The following is an 18,400-nucleotide window of genomic DNA, read 5'->3' as shown; positions in this document are numbered from 1 at the left end:
TGTTGTGGGTCCTTAAAACTTCTTAGAGGTTCTCCCTCTCTTCTGGAGTTCTTGTGTTTTACCAAGGCCTTCCACAAAAAGTTACTTTTTGTTCATCTTGTCTAATTAGCATGATGTTATCAATATAGTGGACAAATGTGATATTCTGCAGGGTGTCTAGCCCGTTTATGTCTCTCCAGAGTACGACGGAGGGAAAAACAGTTAACATAGATTTGGGGTGAGAATGTAAATGTATGGCCCGTGCAGGGGCTACCCTAGACACACCGTGTTCGGTCTATCACTCCGAAGCTTTACCAGGGTGTTAAAACCTGTATGTTGGTAGAGTGTTTCTTAACTGGTAGACTTTTGCTCCACATCTTTGATCATGCACCCTCATAATCCAGTGACACACATAATCTCTCAGCTCTTCCTTTGGATTCTACTATTGCTTTGGGATATAGTCCCTTTCCTTCCTTATGAGCCCCAGCACATCTGTGGTCTAGTTTCGGTGTTACTTAAGGCTATGTTAGGGGGCCTAGGTACCAGGAGAAAAAAGTGGGGGGAAAATCCTGGGGGAATTCATGTCTTGCTGAGGAAAAGCCTCTGCATTGTCTTAAAAAAAAATGGAGGAATGTGTCATTAAGGAATTTGAGGACTCATGATTTGGGGCATCATCAACCCCATCTCTTGTGTCATGGTCCCATTTCCAACCAGGGCTCTGGCCTTGGCATAGAAAATATGCACTGTTTAAGAGTTTAACCCTCTTTGGAGCTCTGCTACTCTTAATATTTGGTCCTCAGCATTCCCTGTCTTCCTACTGCAGGAATTGAAAAACTTTTTCAATGCTACTGAAAAGGCCTCTGGTTTTCATACTTAGCTTTTAATTGTCAATTATCTTTTCCCTATTTTTTTTTTTCTAGAGCATTAATGGAGCTTTGCGATTGTCACTCTTATTAGCACAGATTTTTATATCTGCATAGGGAAGACCTTGCAATGGAGTGATAGCTGCAAAAATATCATTTCGGGTCTGATGGGTTCAGACAATAAGAGTTTTTAATGGAATCTCTCAGAGTTTGAAAAGAAACCAGAAAACAGACTATTTTTAGTGATTTGGGTACAAGTGAGCAATAAAGGCCAAATGGAGGTCTTAGCATTACTTGAAAGCAGTAGTTCTCAACTGGGAGCAAATTTGCCCCCTGGGGGGATGTTTGGCAATGTCTGGAAACACTTTTGATTGTGAAGACTAGGGAGGAGCCTGGACTATTGGTATCTATCGGGTAGAAGCCAGAGATGCTGCTAAACATCCTACAAATACACAAGATGCCCCCCCCCCCCCGCCCCATGAAAAAGTAGTCTGCTTTCCAAATGTCAACAATGCCAGCGGAGAAACCCTGACTTAACAGTTATTACATTCCAAGAAGAGGAAACGCTCAATACCTAAAATGTGTTTAGACTCGTGAGCCTATCTTGACCCACGACCTGATGTAAAGGAAACTTTGTTCATAGTGTATGCTTCTCTAATTCCAGTTAATTGTAGCTAGTGCTTTATGGTGTTCATAAGGCAGGGGATTACTTTATTTGACCTTTTACTCACTTAAAAACAGAAAAACTCAGTTTGAATATAAAGTCTCGATTTTTACTCATAAACCTCTTTATATTTTGCAATTCCCAATCCAAGTTCTCCGTGAAATTGGGTTGAGATAAAGGGAGGCCAAGATCTCAGATTCACTCCTAGAGATACTGTATTCCACGGGACTGAAAAAATAGGAAATTCGGGGCCTCGGATGACCCTCCCAAGGAAACATTAGATTCTGCTGCTCTTCTTAGGGTCTCTATCAGTCCGACCTATCGGTTTTGACATTACTGCTGCCACCCCCGAAGAGGACTGCCCGCCTGTCTCCGCACAAGGCCAACAGGTAACCCGTCCCGGCAGATTCAGCCAGGCAGCCCTGGGTCCCCAAGCACTACGTAAACTCCCAGCGAACAGCGCTCTTTCGAAGGGGGGCGGAGCGCGGGCGAAGGGGCGGGGGCACACACCTCTCCCGCGCACTAGGCGCGCCCCGGGGCCGCCCAGACAGGTCCAGGTTGGAGGGGGCGGTCCCGGCGGCGGGCGCAGGCGCTGGCTCGCGCGCACCCCGGCCCCACCGCCCAGCCCTCCGCCGCTGTCCGCCCTCTGCGGGGCGGGGAAGGGCGCGCGAGCGGCAGCCACCAGGGCCCGCCCCTTCGCCTTCCCGAGCGGGAGGGCGGCGCGGGGAGGCGGGGCCGCGGCGGCCGGCCCTGTCTGCGCCTCGCTGGCCTCGGAGCTGGCAGACGTTCGGGGGAACATGGCGGCGGCGGAGCTGGCTGTCCCGGCGCTCTCCAATAGCGGCGGCGCGGGGGCGCCGTCGGGCACGGTCCCCGTGCTCTTCTGCTTCTCGGTCTTCGCGCGGCCCTCGTCCGTGCCGCACGGCGCGGGCTACGAGCTGCTCATCCAGAAGTTCCTCAGCCTGTACGGCGACCAGATCGACATGCACCGCAAATTCGTGGTGCAGCTCTTCGCCGAGGAGTGGGGCCAGTACGTGGACCTGCCCAAGGGCTTCGCGGTGAGCGAGCGCTGCAAAGTCCGCCTTGTGCCGCTTCAGATCCAGGTGGGTCCCGCGGGAGGGCCGCGCGCCCAGCCACCGTTCCCGGTACCCGCGCGTCCCTGTCTCCGCCCCCGCCGCGCTCCTCAGGTGCCCCGCGCCGCCCTGGCGCCGGGCCCTGCGCGCCTCGCTGGCTTGGAAGGGCTGCGCCGCGATTGCAGTCCTTGGGGACGGCCCAGAGAATGGGCCAGTCCGAAGGTGACGGTCACCAGCTGTCCTCGCCCGAAGCGGGGGCGTGGGCCTCCCAGCGCGTCCGGGCAGGCGCGAACGCCCCCACGTGTGTGGTCCTCGACCGCCCGCATCCGCTTTGTGTGCCAGGAGCAAGTCCAGCCGCCTGCGTAACCCAAGGGCTGTGCGGTACTAACTGTGATTTTCTGTGGGAGTGCTGCCGAATGGGGTAAAGAGTTGACGCGGAGTGTTGGCCTAAGGGTTTGTTACCCGGAGTTGTGTTTACCACTTGCGGAAACACAAACTTCAGGAGTCAGACCTTTCCCGGCTCCTCTCCTCAGCTTACAGTTCCTGGAGCTTAAGCCTCCCCTAACCTTAAGTGCGTTTTCTCGTCCTGGTAACTGGTTACTGAATCTGTTGATGATATATGCGTCGCCTTCGTTGAAAAAGTCATTTGACTCCAGGACTGTAATACCTTGTTAATTACCCAACTTTCGCTCCACCAGGATTTTCCGATGGTGCTGGTTGAGAAAGTTGTTGCACCTGAGGATTATTTTTATAGCTTTTAGATATTTTTTTTTTTGAAGTCATGCACTAATAACTATGCGAGCCTGTCTCTTGTCCTTTTTACGCTCAGAGGCTTCACTGGAGGATTTTTATTTTTGAAAAGCGAGGACATAAGGTATATTTTAGGTACTACACTATCAATTTTTCTTTCGTTGAGAAACTGATAAGCCATTTCTTCGGAAGACCAAACTGAAATTTGGGAATCAGGCTTAGGAGGCATTTTAATATTCAAGTGTCATATTTATCTTTTTTTGTTTTTGCGTGTCATATTCTTAAGATTATTCTCTAGATTTTTTTTTTTTCCCCTAGCTGTAGTCAGCTAGCTGCAGAATTGGTTTTGTTTCTTATCACCCCAGCACCCATGCCAGAAGCTTCCAAAACAGATACTTTTACCTGGATAAATTTCCTGTGTTCAGAGGACAAAGGTTATGAGATTCCACTGTTTACCTGTGTGGGGATTCTAGAGGGGTGATCTCTGATACCCCAGATTTGCCCTGTTTTCCAGACAGAGAATTGTGAGAATTGTGGTGGGTAGGTGTTTACTAGCCCCCCATTTTTATGTCTTCAAGAGTTTTCATGGCTGACACCTCTCTGCAGCCTTCCTTGCCAGTGTATTTAGGTTATTGTTGCCAAAATACCCAAGAAGTTGGATGCACCTTTGACAAATCCATTAATAAAGGCCAGAATCCAAATTCTAACTGAGGAGGTCTGGAGCTGAACTGAAGATGCAGACTTCTTTGTGATGCATTTCCTGTAGTGGTTGGGAGGGAGGGTGGGCTATACCTAGTAAGATGTTGTCAAACTAGCTACCCCCGCACCCCACATTTCTAAGTCTGTTTTAACCCCCCAAAGTTCAGATTTATTTATTTTGAAACATTCAAGGCCTAGGTCTGCCAACTCTTTTTAATGAAACATTCTGGAAATTAATGATGTATATGTGTATACCTGAAATGTCCTGTACATTCTCAAAAGCCATTTTATAATTCAGGTGACTTGTGGCTTTTGCTTGGTATAGGAGATAAAATTTTTTTGGTGCTGATGTTTAAAATAATTATCATAATAGCACAACTCTGTTCCATCTTTTTAAAAATGTTATTTATAGCCCACTAAATAGCCCAAGAGTTCTTAAGAGTCTGTTATATAATACTTTAAATATTTTAAAGTTTTTAACAATATTTTTCTTTATATTATCTCCTTTTAGTAATCATAATACTATGACTTCTTCGGCCCGCTGCCTCCTCCAGCCATAAAATAAATGTGGAAGGCTACACACACTCCATATATATCCGTAAAGCTATGCTGATACCTATTTGTATGTATATATGTGTCTATATATATATAGACACATGTATCCTTATGTGTGTATATACTCAGAAGTGAAAGGGAAGATAGTTCTTTTCATGAACGTTTTATTACACGTTTTTGGAACCTAGCTGTATGATCCTAGAGACATGGACATTTTATAGCTAAATGAGACCATAGAGTTCATCACAAGAACATTTGAGTGGCAGCTTTAAGTGCCTGGCACGATGAATCCAAACATGGATAAGACCCCATTCTTGTTCCTTACCTGATAACCTAACTCTCATTTTGCAAAAGAGCGGAACATAGAGGAAATTTGCCCAAGGTTCTCTGGTAATGGTGGGGCATCAAGTCCTCCCTCGTAGCTGACTATAGCATTCATCTTCTCTCTTCATGCTTAATGAAAATATCAAGCAGAATAGAGGACAGGCCACAAACTTGAGCTTGTAATATTATTTGTTTGGCTGGTGTTCACTGTCCTTTGGAATCAATGCCTGTCACTTAGGAAGGCTCAAGATGGCCCATCAGTGAGCCGTGTTCCTGGGGCACGATAGGCCCTTTCTCCCAGAGGCAGGGACAGAGAGCATAAGTTTGGCCCCATGTAGTCCACTGCTTAAATAATATAACTTGTTATTTCCTTGACCATAGAGCTTAGAGCCTCTAGGGCCCTGGCTCACATACCGTATATTCTAGAGTATATTCTTAATTTACATAGGGGAGTGACTTTCTTTTCATGTTTGTTCTGTTACTGCTATGACCTTGACCTTGTAAAACGCGGTGGTTTCCTGTGCCATACTTGTGCACCTGTGGTGGGTTAGCGGTTCTGTGGGGACCGATCGTTGAGACCCTCGGTGTCAGTATGGGACTTTGGAGTGTCGCCTTCTCTGAAGTCATCTGTCACAGTGACTGAGCGTCTGCTGACAGCTCAGGTAGCTGAAGACAGCTCATGTTTTATGTGTCTTCGGCTTTGTCAGAATGCTTGAAGTCTGAGGCGTTTTGAGACGCGGAGGAAGAAAGGTAAATGAGAGGATTAAACGGTGGGCATTTGGGTCATTTTTATAACTTACAAGTTTTAATTTTTCCAAAGGCATTTCCCAAGTTTTTACTAACGGAAGCATTCAACCCTGGAAACTCCTGTACATTTGATATCCTACCACCACCAGCGTATTTTCCAGCTTGTCACCATGGAAGGCAGAGCCCGAACAGAAGAGAGGAAGAGGTGGACATGAGGAGGAGGATGCCAATGAGGCCATTTTGCCTCCGTACGGAGGAGGGAAGGCTCTGGCGGCTTCGTGTGGGGCGGGAGATAAGGACTTCCCTGGGAACGTTATTTTGACCTTTCCTGAGATGGTTAATTGGGAAGGGATTTGGCTCCAGCACCTTCACTTTCTTAGAGGTTTATTACTACTGTTATTATTTTTAACAGAGGGCATGACATTTACTAGCCAGAAGAGACCCCAGAGTTCATGGTGGGAAGGGAGAGAAGACAGGGTTTGGGAAGAAGAAGAAAAGGAATCTGTCCCCCCTTGGGCTCGCTGGTTTGAAGGTGGTGATTTCTGATTATGAAACCTTTACTGTGGGAGCACGTAGGAGGAGCAGATAGATGGTAATGCTCAGAAACAGTAGAAGCAGGCGGGACAGATCTCTGGGAGGTGAACAGTGTCAGGGCACTGAGAGGAAACATCTGGATCATGAGGGATGTGGTTGGTCTCTCCCCCATTGGTTTGATGGGATTTTGTGTGTGTGTGTGTGTGTATGTGTGTGTGTAACTTCCAAAAAATTTAACATTTTAGATTACTGCACTGTATGCTTTTTTCCCCTTGTGGAGGCTACCTGTAAATAAGCTGTGTTTGAGCGTGGGAACTATGAATTTATTGATTGATTACATGAAGCCCATTGAAACCTTGAAGTAGCCCTCTGAGGTGGATACTGTTTTGTTGCTTTGTTACAGATTGAGACACTGCTGTTTGAAAATGTAAATGATTTGTCTGATTTCATGTAATTGAATTTAGGGAAATTGAGATTTGGTCTCAGAGTCTAACGCCCACAGCTCTGCTGTGTAGGGAGCCTTGTAACCCCAGGGGAATCACGTCATAAAACTCTGTTTTAAGGGAGTCCATGTTGGAGCAAGGCCTTGCTGTAGCTTTCCTGGCTCTTGGTGGTTTGCTGGCGATCTTTGGCATTGCTTGGCGTATAAACCCATCACCTTCATCGCTGCCTTCATGTTCCCAAGGCCTTCTCTGTCCAAATTGCCTCTTTTTATAAGGATGCTAGTCATGTTGGTATCGGCACTCAACCCTGCCCTAGTGTGACCTCATCTTGACTAATTATTTTTCAATGATTCTGTTTCCAAATAAGGTCACTTTCTGAGGTCCGGGGGGTTAGGAATTCAACATATGGATTTTGGGGAACAGAATTCAACATGTAACACTCACCGTGAATTGCTTTTATGGAAGAACAGAACTGGGGCACGGAAAGAGCATCACTGAGCAAGGTCAGCCTCCTTGTATGTGCCCGTCCTGAGTAACCAGGGACACTTAGCAGAGGAGGGACACGTTCCTTGCAGATGGACAGCCACTGTTAGAAAATGGTCAGAACATAGGTGGTAGTGAAGAAAGGGGAATACTGTCATGATAACCATAATAATGGGACTTGGGGGTGAAAAGTCTTTTGACTGTGAAATTTAAGGTCAGATTCCAGCTATGACATTTCTTAAGAAAGTGGACAAAAATTTATACTTGAAATTGATCTCTGAAACTCTTGCTTGAGGAGGCTGTTGGCTCTGATCAGTTTTTTGTATTTAAATAGGTTTATTGAAATATGTATTATCTATGTGTGTGTATGTATAGAGATGTTTGTAGATACATAGGTATATGAAAGTGTGTATGCACACACATATTTTTATATGTGATTTTTTTCATGTTTCTTGAATATGCAATGATCTGTAATTGCTGTTTTTTACTTGTGACGGCATTTGGTCAAGTGTACTTTTAATTTGTTATCTTGCAGTTAGAGCATGTGTCTGAGCAGCATTTTTAGTTATCTACAAGGTTTGGGTTTAAGAGAAATTCATGACTGAAATTAAGAAGTCTCCGGATTTGGGGCGCCTGGGTGGTTCAGTCATTAAGCGTCTGCCTTTGGCTCAGGTCATGATCCCGGGGCCCTAGGATCGAGCCCTGCATCAGGCTCTCTGCTCGGTGGGAAGCCTGCTTCTCCCTTTCCCACTGTTCTCTCTTGCTCGCTGTATCTCTCTGTCAAATAAATAAATAAAATCTTTAAAAAAAAAAAAAAAGTCTCCGGATTTTAGACTCAGGGTGTAATTTAATAACTTACTTGAATTCATGTGGACTTGGGGGCGAGTTGGCGGGACATGGTGAGAGTTTTTCAGGGTTGTTTTTTTGTTTTGTTTTTTCTCCTTTTTATTGTAGCCTCAAAGCCTTCTTTTTGGCTTATCAATTATGCAGGTTATTCATAAAGTAGCATTTTCTTTCCCCAACTACCATAGCGTAGGGATACTTTTTTTGTTGTTTTCTTTAAAAAAAAAAATAAGCTTTTAGTTTTAGCGTAGTGTTAGACTTACAGCAAAGTTGCAGAGATCGCTCAGAGAGATCCTGGATACTTGTACCTAGTTTCCCCCCCTGACTAACATCTTACATTACTGGGCACAATGCTGGTCACAGCCAAGGAACCAGCATTGGTACGTATGATTCTCTGAGCTCTACACTGTATTCACATTACACCAGTTTTTCCCGAGTGCCATTTTTCTCTTCTACAATCCATTCTTGGATGCTAATTATGTCTAGTTGTCATGTCTTCCTAGGCTCCCCTGGGCAATGACAGTTTTTCAGATTTGTATTGTTTTTGATGACATGATGGTTTTGACGAGTATTGGTCAGATATTTTGGTAGAATGTACCTCGGTTTTGGTTTATCTGATGTTTTTCTCATGCTTCAAATGGGGTTGTGGGATTTTGAGAGGCAGATCGTGAAGGTCGTTCTCATCACATTTTTTCAAGACGGTACGCTATCAATGTGGCATCACTGATTATCTCGGTTTTGATCACCTGGCTGAGGCAGTGTCTGCCAGGTTTTTCCACTGTCAATAGTCACCTGACCCCCCTATATTCTACTTTGAGGAAGCAAATTACTTCATGCCACCTCCAAGGGGATGTCAGGAGTTGGACTCTGCCTTACAGAGAGGAGGATATCTGGGCATTTTTGATTCACTAAATTATAACCAGTCATCTCTGCACAAAAACATGCCTTGTCACATTATCTCTGTCGTTTCTGTTTGCTGAAGGTTAATAGATGAGTTCCTGTACTAAAAGCGTTTTGCAAGGTGCTGAGGATTTTATGGCAGCATTTTCTGACGTCCTCAGTCTGTGTCTACTATGACATATATCTGATGTGGCCCCCTGCCCAGTACAGGAGACCTCACAGCTGAAAGGAGGTAGGAACAGAAACCCCAGGAGACCACAACTATGAATATTTAGGGTTTCTGGGTAGGTAAGGCTTTATTCCTTTAAGTATCCCAGTAGTAAATATTTTGGCCACTTCAATATCGTGGTCCTGAAGTATTATATAATTTAACATTTTCTTATTGAGTGTGCTAAAATGTCCCAATTTATAAGTTATATACATACTTCTCCACTAGAAGTCTAGATGTGGAACTAATTGAGTTTTGATCTTTTAGTGTATTTTGAATCTTGTCTCTGTCATCTATCATTTCTTACCGATACCAGTTTGCCTATCTCCAGCAGCTTCCGTTCTGATTTGCTGTTTATAACCTTCTGTGAATTTAGGGTCAGGACGACTAAACTTGTTAGGAATGCATACTGAGTTCGTCCATTATCTGAGATGAGATCTGCAAGCTGGAGATAAAGCAGCTATGAGCCCTAAGTATGATAATGGTTGGCCATCCGGCACACTTACTTTGGTTTACTTGGCCTGCTTACTGCTCTCACTGCTGTGGAATGACGAGAATGGCTGAGTTGCATTGCTCTAATTTGAAACTGACCAGTTGCAGGTAAACCACATTCCATCATGTGCCCTAAACACATTGTAGGTGTCTAGGGACCCACTTAGACTTTGAGCCCTTTGATCCAAAATTTAATTTTTACTGAGAATTTAAAATACCTATTTATAAATAGTGATTGGTTTTAAAAATTGTGTCCTAGGTACTTATATATACATGCTCACTGTTTTGGAAAATGACACTTGCATTAAAAATTTAAGGGAGCAAACAGTTAAAGATAGAATATATAATTTAAGATGCTTGAATATTTATTTTAATCATACTTTATTGGCAAAGTAGGGAAACCCTATGCATAGTGTTAGAATTACAGATGGCACTCCCATTCTGCCATGAACTTGGTCTGTAGAGTTCACACCGAAGGGAGATGGGTACCAGAGCACCTAGATAAGAAAGTACAAACTCACTGGAAGGATAAAAGATTCCTTTTAATGATTCACTTAATTTCTGTGGTGACTGTTTCCTGAGAGTAGCCCTCAGTGGTAGGGTCTGTAGGGAGGGTCTAGGGCCAGGCTGGTGGGGAAGCCACCACCATGTAATTGGGACACAGGTTTCTCTAGAAAATTATTAACAGCTATTATCCATGGGTGGTTTTAGGGCAAAATGGGAAAGTTAGGGGGGAGATCTAAGGGCTCGCTAGTAAGAGGAGGGGCGTGGGTTCATTCAGGACTGGACTGCTTCCTCTACAGTGCTTTCTGAAATTTGAGAAGGTAAGAAGAAAAGCATCATGGACCTTTAAGAATCCATGAGTGACATGAAATTCTTAACATTCACCAGTGGTTTTCACTTCTTTTGTAGATTCATACTGGGCCCAAGTTGTTCCTGTAGAGCGACTCTGGCAATTAATTAAAGCTGGGTAATCTAATGCCTGTTTTTAACCTTAATTCATTAATTTCCTGATGGTGATGAATATGTTGAAGAATGCAGGTGTCCAGTTTATGTCTGTCCATTGAACAGTGGTGATGTGCCTGGCATCATTTCATTGCATTTCTTTTTTGAACTCTGAGAGAAGTTATTCCTGAGAACAGCATCTTAATATTTCTGTCTTGATGACAGAGCGATTCTGGATTTGTTTCTGTTTTTTCAGTTTTATGTTCCATAGTCTCTGCTACAGATTATTTTCAGGATTACTTTTCGTACTTGTAAGCAGTGCCATCATCAAACTTAGTTGTTTACTATTGTAACATTTTTTTCTAATTAAAAGCAATGCATATTTTTAAATAACATTTGGGAGGGTTTTTAAGTAGCATTTGGAGAAGGTAAGAAACGTATAAAGAAAAAATATTACCAGCACCCGTAACTGTGTAACTACTTGTTAATACTTTCATATATTTGCTTCTCCCTTCTATTTATATTTTTACATGATTGAGATACTGTTGAACTGTGCTCTCTTTTTAAAATTAACATTATATCATGAGTATTTCTTCATAGGTGGTTCAAATATTTTGAACACTTATTTTCATATGTTATTTTAGTTCTCTAAAACAATGTTTTATCATGGGACTGTGTTAAAATTTGTGAAATCATTTCTGTATTGTTGGTCCTTGGTTTATTTCTCATTTTCACTATTAAAAGCAATTCAGTCAACATCTTTGTGGATAATTTTTTTTTTTTTTTTTCCTGTAATTCAGATCTCTTCTTTTGGATAATAGTTGTAGAAATTGGCTTACTGGGTCAAACAGTAGGAACACTTTTCTCCTTTATTGACCTCCACTGAAAATAAATGTCGTTGTATAACGAGTGCTAAATCATTCTTTTTTCTTTTCTCCTCAGCTCACCACCCTGGGAAATCTTACACCTTCAAGCACTGTGTTTTTCTGCTGTGATATGCAGGAACGATTCAGACCAGCCATCAAATATTTCGGAGATATTATTAGTGTGGGACAAAGATTGGTATGTTTGCTTGTTTATTTTTTCCAATTTCCTGAAGCATAGTATACATGTATATATTTACAGATATGTATATTGCTAATTATCTTTGGTTTTTGTTTTTTCCAGTTACAAGGGGCCCGAATGTTAGGAATTCCAGTTATTGTAACAGAACAGTACCCTAAAGGTCTTGGAAGCACCGTTCAAGAAATTGATCTAACAGGTGTAAAACTTGTCCTTCCAAAGACCAAGTTTTCAATGGTAGTACCAGAAGTAGAAGCAGCGTTAGCCGAGATTCCTGGAGTCCGGAGTGTTGTATTATTTGGAGTAGAAGTAAGTGCCTATTGTTATGTTTGGGATACAATATCATTTGTAGAAGAACTTGGTTATTTCGACAGTGCAATTTTATATATAGACTAGGTGGTACGTGATAGTAATGATGAAAAACATCCACCCTTTATTGAGTGTTGACTCTTTGCATGGCAGTGATCTGTATCTCTTCATTCATTTAACACTCCCAGTGACTTTCTGAGCCAATGAAGTACTTTTGGTCTCCCCCTGTTACAGATGAGGAAACTAAAACACACATGCTGTACAATTTGCTTGAGGCATGTAGCTGGTTAAGGGATGGAGTTGGATTTGAATCTAGGCTGATCAATTCTTGGGCCTTTGCTTTTAACTACTACTTTTGGGGCACATTTTCATCAGAGGCGTTATTTTTATTTATGTGTTGTAGGATTTCACCTTGGTCATATTTTTGCTGTAGAAAAACCTTAGAAGTCATGTAGTTCATTGTCCTTTATGCTTAAATCACTGACATATCTTTTTAAAAAATACTCATGGATTCCTCATGCTGATTAAAATGATTTTTGTTGATCTCTTTTTTTGCATATGTATAAACAAGATATATGTATTTATTCATAGCATTTAAACAGCTATTGAATTACATTTAAGAATTATGGAAAAAATCATAAATACAATGAAATCCAAATAGTATTAATTTAATATACCTATGATGGTAGGTTTTATACAGTAGGTTTTAAGAGTAGAAAGATGCAGCCTTAGGTTTAGGTGTGCATTAAATATTTTTGTATCTTGACTTCAATAATGATAATATAGAGGAAGCCTGTTTATGTAAATATGTCCTGCCAAATATTGTCACTGACTTGGGCACTTTTTTTGCTCATTCATCATTATTAGACCTCACGCCTAATCAAAATCATCTTTGAACACTCCTCCAGTGCCAATTTTAATGGCATGTCAGTTGATAATTCTCCAAAGCTCACTCGTCACATGCACATAAGGTTGGCATCCTGGTATTATTGAAATGTGCTTTCATTGCTTATATAACGGAGCTCTTGTCGGGCGTGGTTTTGCTCTGTATTCTCTGCTAATGAATTGTTACAAGTTAGTACCTACAAAGATGGAATCTCTCTAATACATCTGTCTGTGCTGTATACTGGATACTTTTTGCCTTTGTCACTTGTTATTTTTAACTTGGCCCACCTTTACTACTGGATACCTCGTACCAACTTAGTTTTTCTACTCATTTCTCCGTCTACAGTACTGCTGGCTCATTCTTTGTGTTAGGCACTCAGAGTGAGTTCAGAAATAAACCAACCGTGAGTGGCATCAAAATGGAGTGGTAGTAGCCAGCCCTAGGAAGGTCATCCAGATGACAGATGAAAATCTTTTTAAAAAAATTCTCATGGAGCTCCAAGAATATGTTCGAGGATCCTAGTGTGAGGAAGCGTGAGGTAATGCAATTTCTGACTTTACAGTGAGGAAACCAAAGCCTGAGGTGCTGTTTATTTTCAAGATCACCTAGCAAGTTAGAGGCAAACCAGATGTAGGACAAGGTCATGAGAACCGTAGTGCTTTTTCCTGCTTTATCGTGTTGTCGCACGTTTGTGAAATGTGTGACTGCATTATTACGTAGGATTTTTAATTTTCCTCCTAGACTCATGTGTGCATCCAGCAAACAGCTCTGGAGCTTGTTGGCCGAGGTATTGAGGTTCATATTGTTGCTGATGCCACCTCATCGAGAAGCATGATGGATCGGATGTTTGCTCTTGAGGTAATTGTCCTGCTTGAAAATAAATAATTTATCAACGTTTCCCAATTAATTCGAAGAATCATGAATACTTCATAGCAATGAAAGAGTGACATCTTCAATTTTAGTTTCTTCTAACAACATCAGACTCATCGACTTCCAGAGTCTTGATGGTGCGCTGACCGCCCTTTGAGGTCTTGCCACTAAATCTTGTTTCATATCCTCTGTCTCCTCAGATCTAGGTTTCTGGTGACACCAAAAGCTCTTGTACATCTTTCCTCATAACTTTGCTATAGTTTGATGCATGAACTTGTAAGAGGCATTCTGGTAAGCTTAATCTGCCTCATTGAGAGATTTGCAAATCAGAAACAGCCCACCGAGGTTGAACTCAGCCCAGCCCTAGGGCATGGTGGGCCTAAGCCTGGTTCAGCCTCTGTTGGGTTTCCTCGGACTTGAATTTCTGGGCATGGGAGGTGTGTCGCTGCCCGTGGACGCCACTCACACACAGTGTTTCTTGGCTGTCTGCCCCAGAGGGTCAGGGTGGACCACGGTCAGGGAATCAGAGATGTTTTGTCAGTGTTGCTTAACAGTACTCTTTCATAAGCGTTTTCTCTTCCAAGACTGTTGAAAAGCAAACTACCACGTAATCCTTTGAAACAGGTCACTCCATATTGTGGATTGTTGTCTCTCTGACATTTAATTCTAGTTCTGTAATAATTTTAGAGTCATGTCCATGTGGATTGAGTTGGCATGTTCTTTAACTGATGATTTTTACTGAGAATGGGAGATACAGATATTTTTGTCGTCGTTGTTGAGATCCTCCGGTGTTCTGGCCCAAGCTGGCCTATGAACCACTTTCTCTGTTGGACTGCAAAGTCATCGCGTTAGCTGAGAGCGTTCCCAGGGGCATTGAGGTAGAGCACATGAGAGCGTCAGAGGCCAGGAAGGAGCAAAGTCAGTGCAGAGGGCCGATGCGGAAGCAAGTCGGGGCTTGGCAGCAGCAGTTTCTTTAAGGCCCTGGTTGGCCGTCCCTTCTCTAGGAAGGCTGAGCTCCAGAACTTACAGTGTTTCCATGGAAGTGGAAAACTAAAAACATCCAAAAGTAACAATAATCTTGCTTATAAAGAAATTGCAAGGACTTTTTGTCCTCCAATCAAATCAGTTTTTGAGACATGTCTTTATTATGGCATTTATTACAAAAAATTATGATGGTTGGCACTTCTGTCTTCTCCTAAGAGTGGGAATAAAAACATGGTGAACCTCTTCACCGTCTGACACTCTTTGAGAAGTAGTCTGACCTCAGTGATTAGGAGTCCAGACCCTGGAGGGATAACACGGGTTTGAACGCAGGTCTTAATTTTCGATGGAGGTGTTGTAGTCTGTACCTGAGTTATTGGGAGAAAGGTTAGGTTTTTTTTTCTCTTACTGTAGGACTTTGAAAGTTAAAGAGCAATCCGGCCAGCTCGCCTTCCCTGTTCCTATGTTCTAAAGGAACAGGGACTACTTTAGAACATAGCTACTCACGGAATTCCTGAGACTACCCGTATTGCCTGTTGAGATTATTACACTAATAAGATTTATAGTTACTATTACTGAAACTTCAATGCTGGCATTTGTGGCATGTGCTTTCTTCAACAGAATATTTTGAGCACCGACCATTTGTCAGGCATTGTTTTTTCCAACTAGTAATTGTAGAGTAAATGTAGAATAAAATAGAATGAAACCCTCTCTGGAGCTTGATACCCTTGGACTTGTGGGGGCGCGGGGGGTGTTCATGTTGATTGGAAATTTACTGGGTTTAGGTTTTTTTCCCCCCTTTGCCCTCTCTGAAAGCCTCGTGGCTTTGTGCCCTTGCATTTTGAGGTTTGTGGGTCAGAGTAACTTTGCCTTTGGCCTTGCTGGACTGGTTTTGTGAGCGTAGGGGATGGACTTGGGAAGCTGACGAAGCCCTCTACCTGTGTGCATTAAAGAGCCGCTGTTTGAAGTTTTCACCTCATTTTCAGCCAGGAGAGAAACAGAGTTTGGGAGCAGGGCTGTAGGTGTCCTAATAGCGCACGTGAGTGTGCACAGACCTGCCCGTGTCTACAGAAGCTGTTGCTTTTCTCTTTCTGCCCGGTCACCTTTCAGTTTGGGGTTGGCAGGCACCATGGGAAGGTCCGGGAGGCTGTTTGGAAAACTTTGCATGTTGCTGAGCCACGCCTTCTGCTTACACAGGGTTTTGGCTTGATTTTTTTTTTTTTTTTAATCCAGTCAACCTTGGCCATATCTCCGTCTTGAAGCTACGGAATGCTGCCCTGGTGTCAGTTGACTAAGATGTGTCTCTGTGCCTCGAGCATCCCAGCCTCCCTCTGCCCCGGTGACCCAACTCTCAGCCTCACCAAGGAGTGTTGGCCTGGAGTCAACCAGACTGTGGTCAGCGGAGCACTGGGAAAAGCTGGTGTTTTGGGGGTCATCAGCTTTCTTCCTTAGACCTGGGAACAGTTCTCTGTCCTTCCTGCCTCACAAAGGACCTAGAAAGATGAGCGAGAACTGACCTCTGTTGGCACTTTTGCACATATCAGGCACTTTCACAGACACTGCAAGTGTGTGATTGAGAATCAGAGTGAATCATTGAGAGTCCCCCGATTGAACCGCGGGCGGGGAAGGAGGCCGGGCCGGGCCTCCAGCTGGTGAGCGTGGGAGCCGCGTTTGACACCTGACACGGCTGAGCTGCAGCTAGTCTTACATTTGCCCCCTGCTCTTCTCTGGGAGGGAAGCACACGGTCCTGGAGATTTCTAAAGGTTTTGATAGGATCGTCAGAAGTGGACTAAAAGGAGGACTTTAGTTTCCAGAAGTCTTTAGAAAACTCACTTTCGGGTATTTGTCCCCAACATAAAGGGTACCAGCACGCTTGGGTTTTTTTCTCCCTCTTTCCTGCGTAATCCTGCTTGAGCGTTCTGGTCAGCTGCTCTGCATGCTCTTCTGCACGTTCTGCTGGGCTGAGGTCCACGCTGGCTTCCCAAGAAGTGGGCTCTGGCTTCTCCCTCCTGCGTGCTTGGGGACAAAAAGGGAGAGTTTGCTCTGCCAGTGGGAAGGTTGGGCCTGCGCATCCGCAAGTGTCCGAAGGCTTCACCTTCACTCTACGAGGATGTCCTGGCTCTTGTCCTGACTCCTTCATGAGGAATGACTGCTCCGGGTCTTTTCCTCTGACCTGCCTAGGAATTGTGTTTAACCACCTGTCTTCCATGGTTCTTAGAGCTGATGGTTCTTGGGACAGCAGTTGGCCAGGTTTTTCCCTATGGTTTCTGATAATAGAGACAGCCAGAGAAGACATCTCTGACTCCAGAATTCTCTCTCATTCCCTTCTCTGTCCCTCTCCTGCTTGTTCTCGACTTTGTCTTCTTTGCCCTCCTCTCTCCATCCTTCCCTCCTTGAGACTTCTGTCCTTGCTTCTCTATTACAATTCCACTGGGGCGATTTGGCAAGGACCTTCTTTGACCTGTCAGCGAAACTTTAAATTTTATGCTCTTGTTTCGTGATTCTGAAGTTTATGGTCGTGGCAGTGCTGGTGGGTCTGTTATCAGCCCAGGGGCACATTCGCACATGTTGCCTGAGGCTTTCCTACCACCAGTCATTTCTTACTTAGGAGAAGGACACACATCGCTGTATATCAGATGTATGTCAGATGTTTGGAGACAGAAAAAGGAAATCAAAGATCATTGTTTTACGCTCATAGTCTTGATTTCCCTTCTGTCCCTGGCACTTAGAAGTCATAATATTAGCTTCATGTTTTCTTTTGCTTATTTCTAGTCTGTATTACTGATATCGAGAATAATCATAATCGGTTTGTTGTGTGACTAGTTTGAAATCTGTCCCCATCACTGGATTTGATGGTCTGGCTAAGGACCATGGTTTTTACGCATGATCTTAGCCACAAGGCTAAGAAGTGATTGGACCATGGTTTTAATAGAAGACACTAATTATTGTGACCCGCCATAGCTTTTGCTGTTGTAATACAGTGTTCCTTGTCATGCTCATTTCTTGATTTGTCCTTTTTTTTTTTTTTTTTTTTAAGCGTCTTGCTCGAACCGGGATCATAGTGACCACGAGTGAGGCTGTTCTGCTACAGCTGGTGGCAGATAAAGACCATCCAAAATTCAAGGAAATTCAGAATTTAATTAAGGCGTGTGCTCCAGAGTCAGGCCTGCTTTCCAAAGTATAAGGACATTTGAAGGACTGGTATGGTATTCACCATCAGGTGACAGGACTGTAAGCCCACACTAGCTCTTGTCTCTACTAGAATTAAAATGTTAAAGTCAAAACTTGGCTCCTTTTTTGCGCCTCTTAGTCAAACATAACCAGTTAGACCATTTGGGTGCCAGCATTTAGTTACAAATGTCAAAGGCTTCAGGTGCTGCCTATCTTCTTCTTTTTTTTTTGTTAATGTGCTTTTATTTATTAAAAAAAATTACAATGGAGGTGTCTGTTTTGTGTATACTGTATCCACTGGTCATTTTTTTTTTTTTTTTAAAGATTTTATTTATTTGAGAGAGAGAGAATGAGAGAGAGCACATGAGAGGGGGGAGGGTCAGAGGGAGAAGCAGACTCCCCGCCGAGCAGGGAGCCCGATGCGGGACTCGATCCCGGGACTCCAGGATCATGACCTGAGCCGAACGCAGTCGCTTAACCAACTGAGCCACCCAGGCGCCCGCCACTGGTCATTATTTTTTAAAGTGAATACTCTCGTGATGTTTTCTTAAATTGTGCACTGTAAAAAAAAAAAAAAAAAAAAAAAAAGTACCGGTAATGGTTTGACTTCCGTAGTATTGT

The 18,400-nt window shown here is 43.4% G+C and overlaps 1 protein-coding gene across 1 annotated transcript; it reads left to right on the top strand.

Moving 5' to 3' along the window:
* The first annotated feature begins 2,270 nt into the window (after positions 1-2,270).
* ISOC1 (isochorismatase domain containing 1) lies at positions 2,271-17,892 on the top strand. Its single transcript, XM_006727870.3, has 5 exons — positions 2,271-2,606; positions 11,442-11,561; positions 11,667-11,870; positions 13,498-13,614; positions 17,646-17,892. Exons 1-5 carry the CDS (start codon positions 2,304-2,306, stop codon positions 17,790-17,792), a joined length of 891 nt encoding a protein of 296 aa, XP_006727933.1. The 5' UTR covers positions 2,271-2,303; the 3' UTR covers positions 17,793-17,892.
* The last annotated feature ends 508 nt before the right edge of the window (positions 17,893-18,400 follow it).

This window comes from Leptonychotes weddellii, chromosome 7, assembly GCF_054177405.1.
Source record: "Leptonychotes weddellii isolate Sample4059 chromosome 7, ASM5417740v2, whole genome shotgun sequence".
Taxonomy (NCBI): domain Eukaryota; kingdom Metazoa; phylum Chordata; class Mammalia; order Carnivora; family Phocidae; genus Leptonychotes; species Leptonychotes weddellii.
The sequence above is the reverse complement of the archived record's forward strand: the minus strand, read 5'-3'. Positions and strand labels throughout refer to the sequence as shown.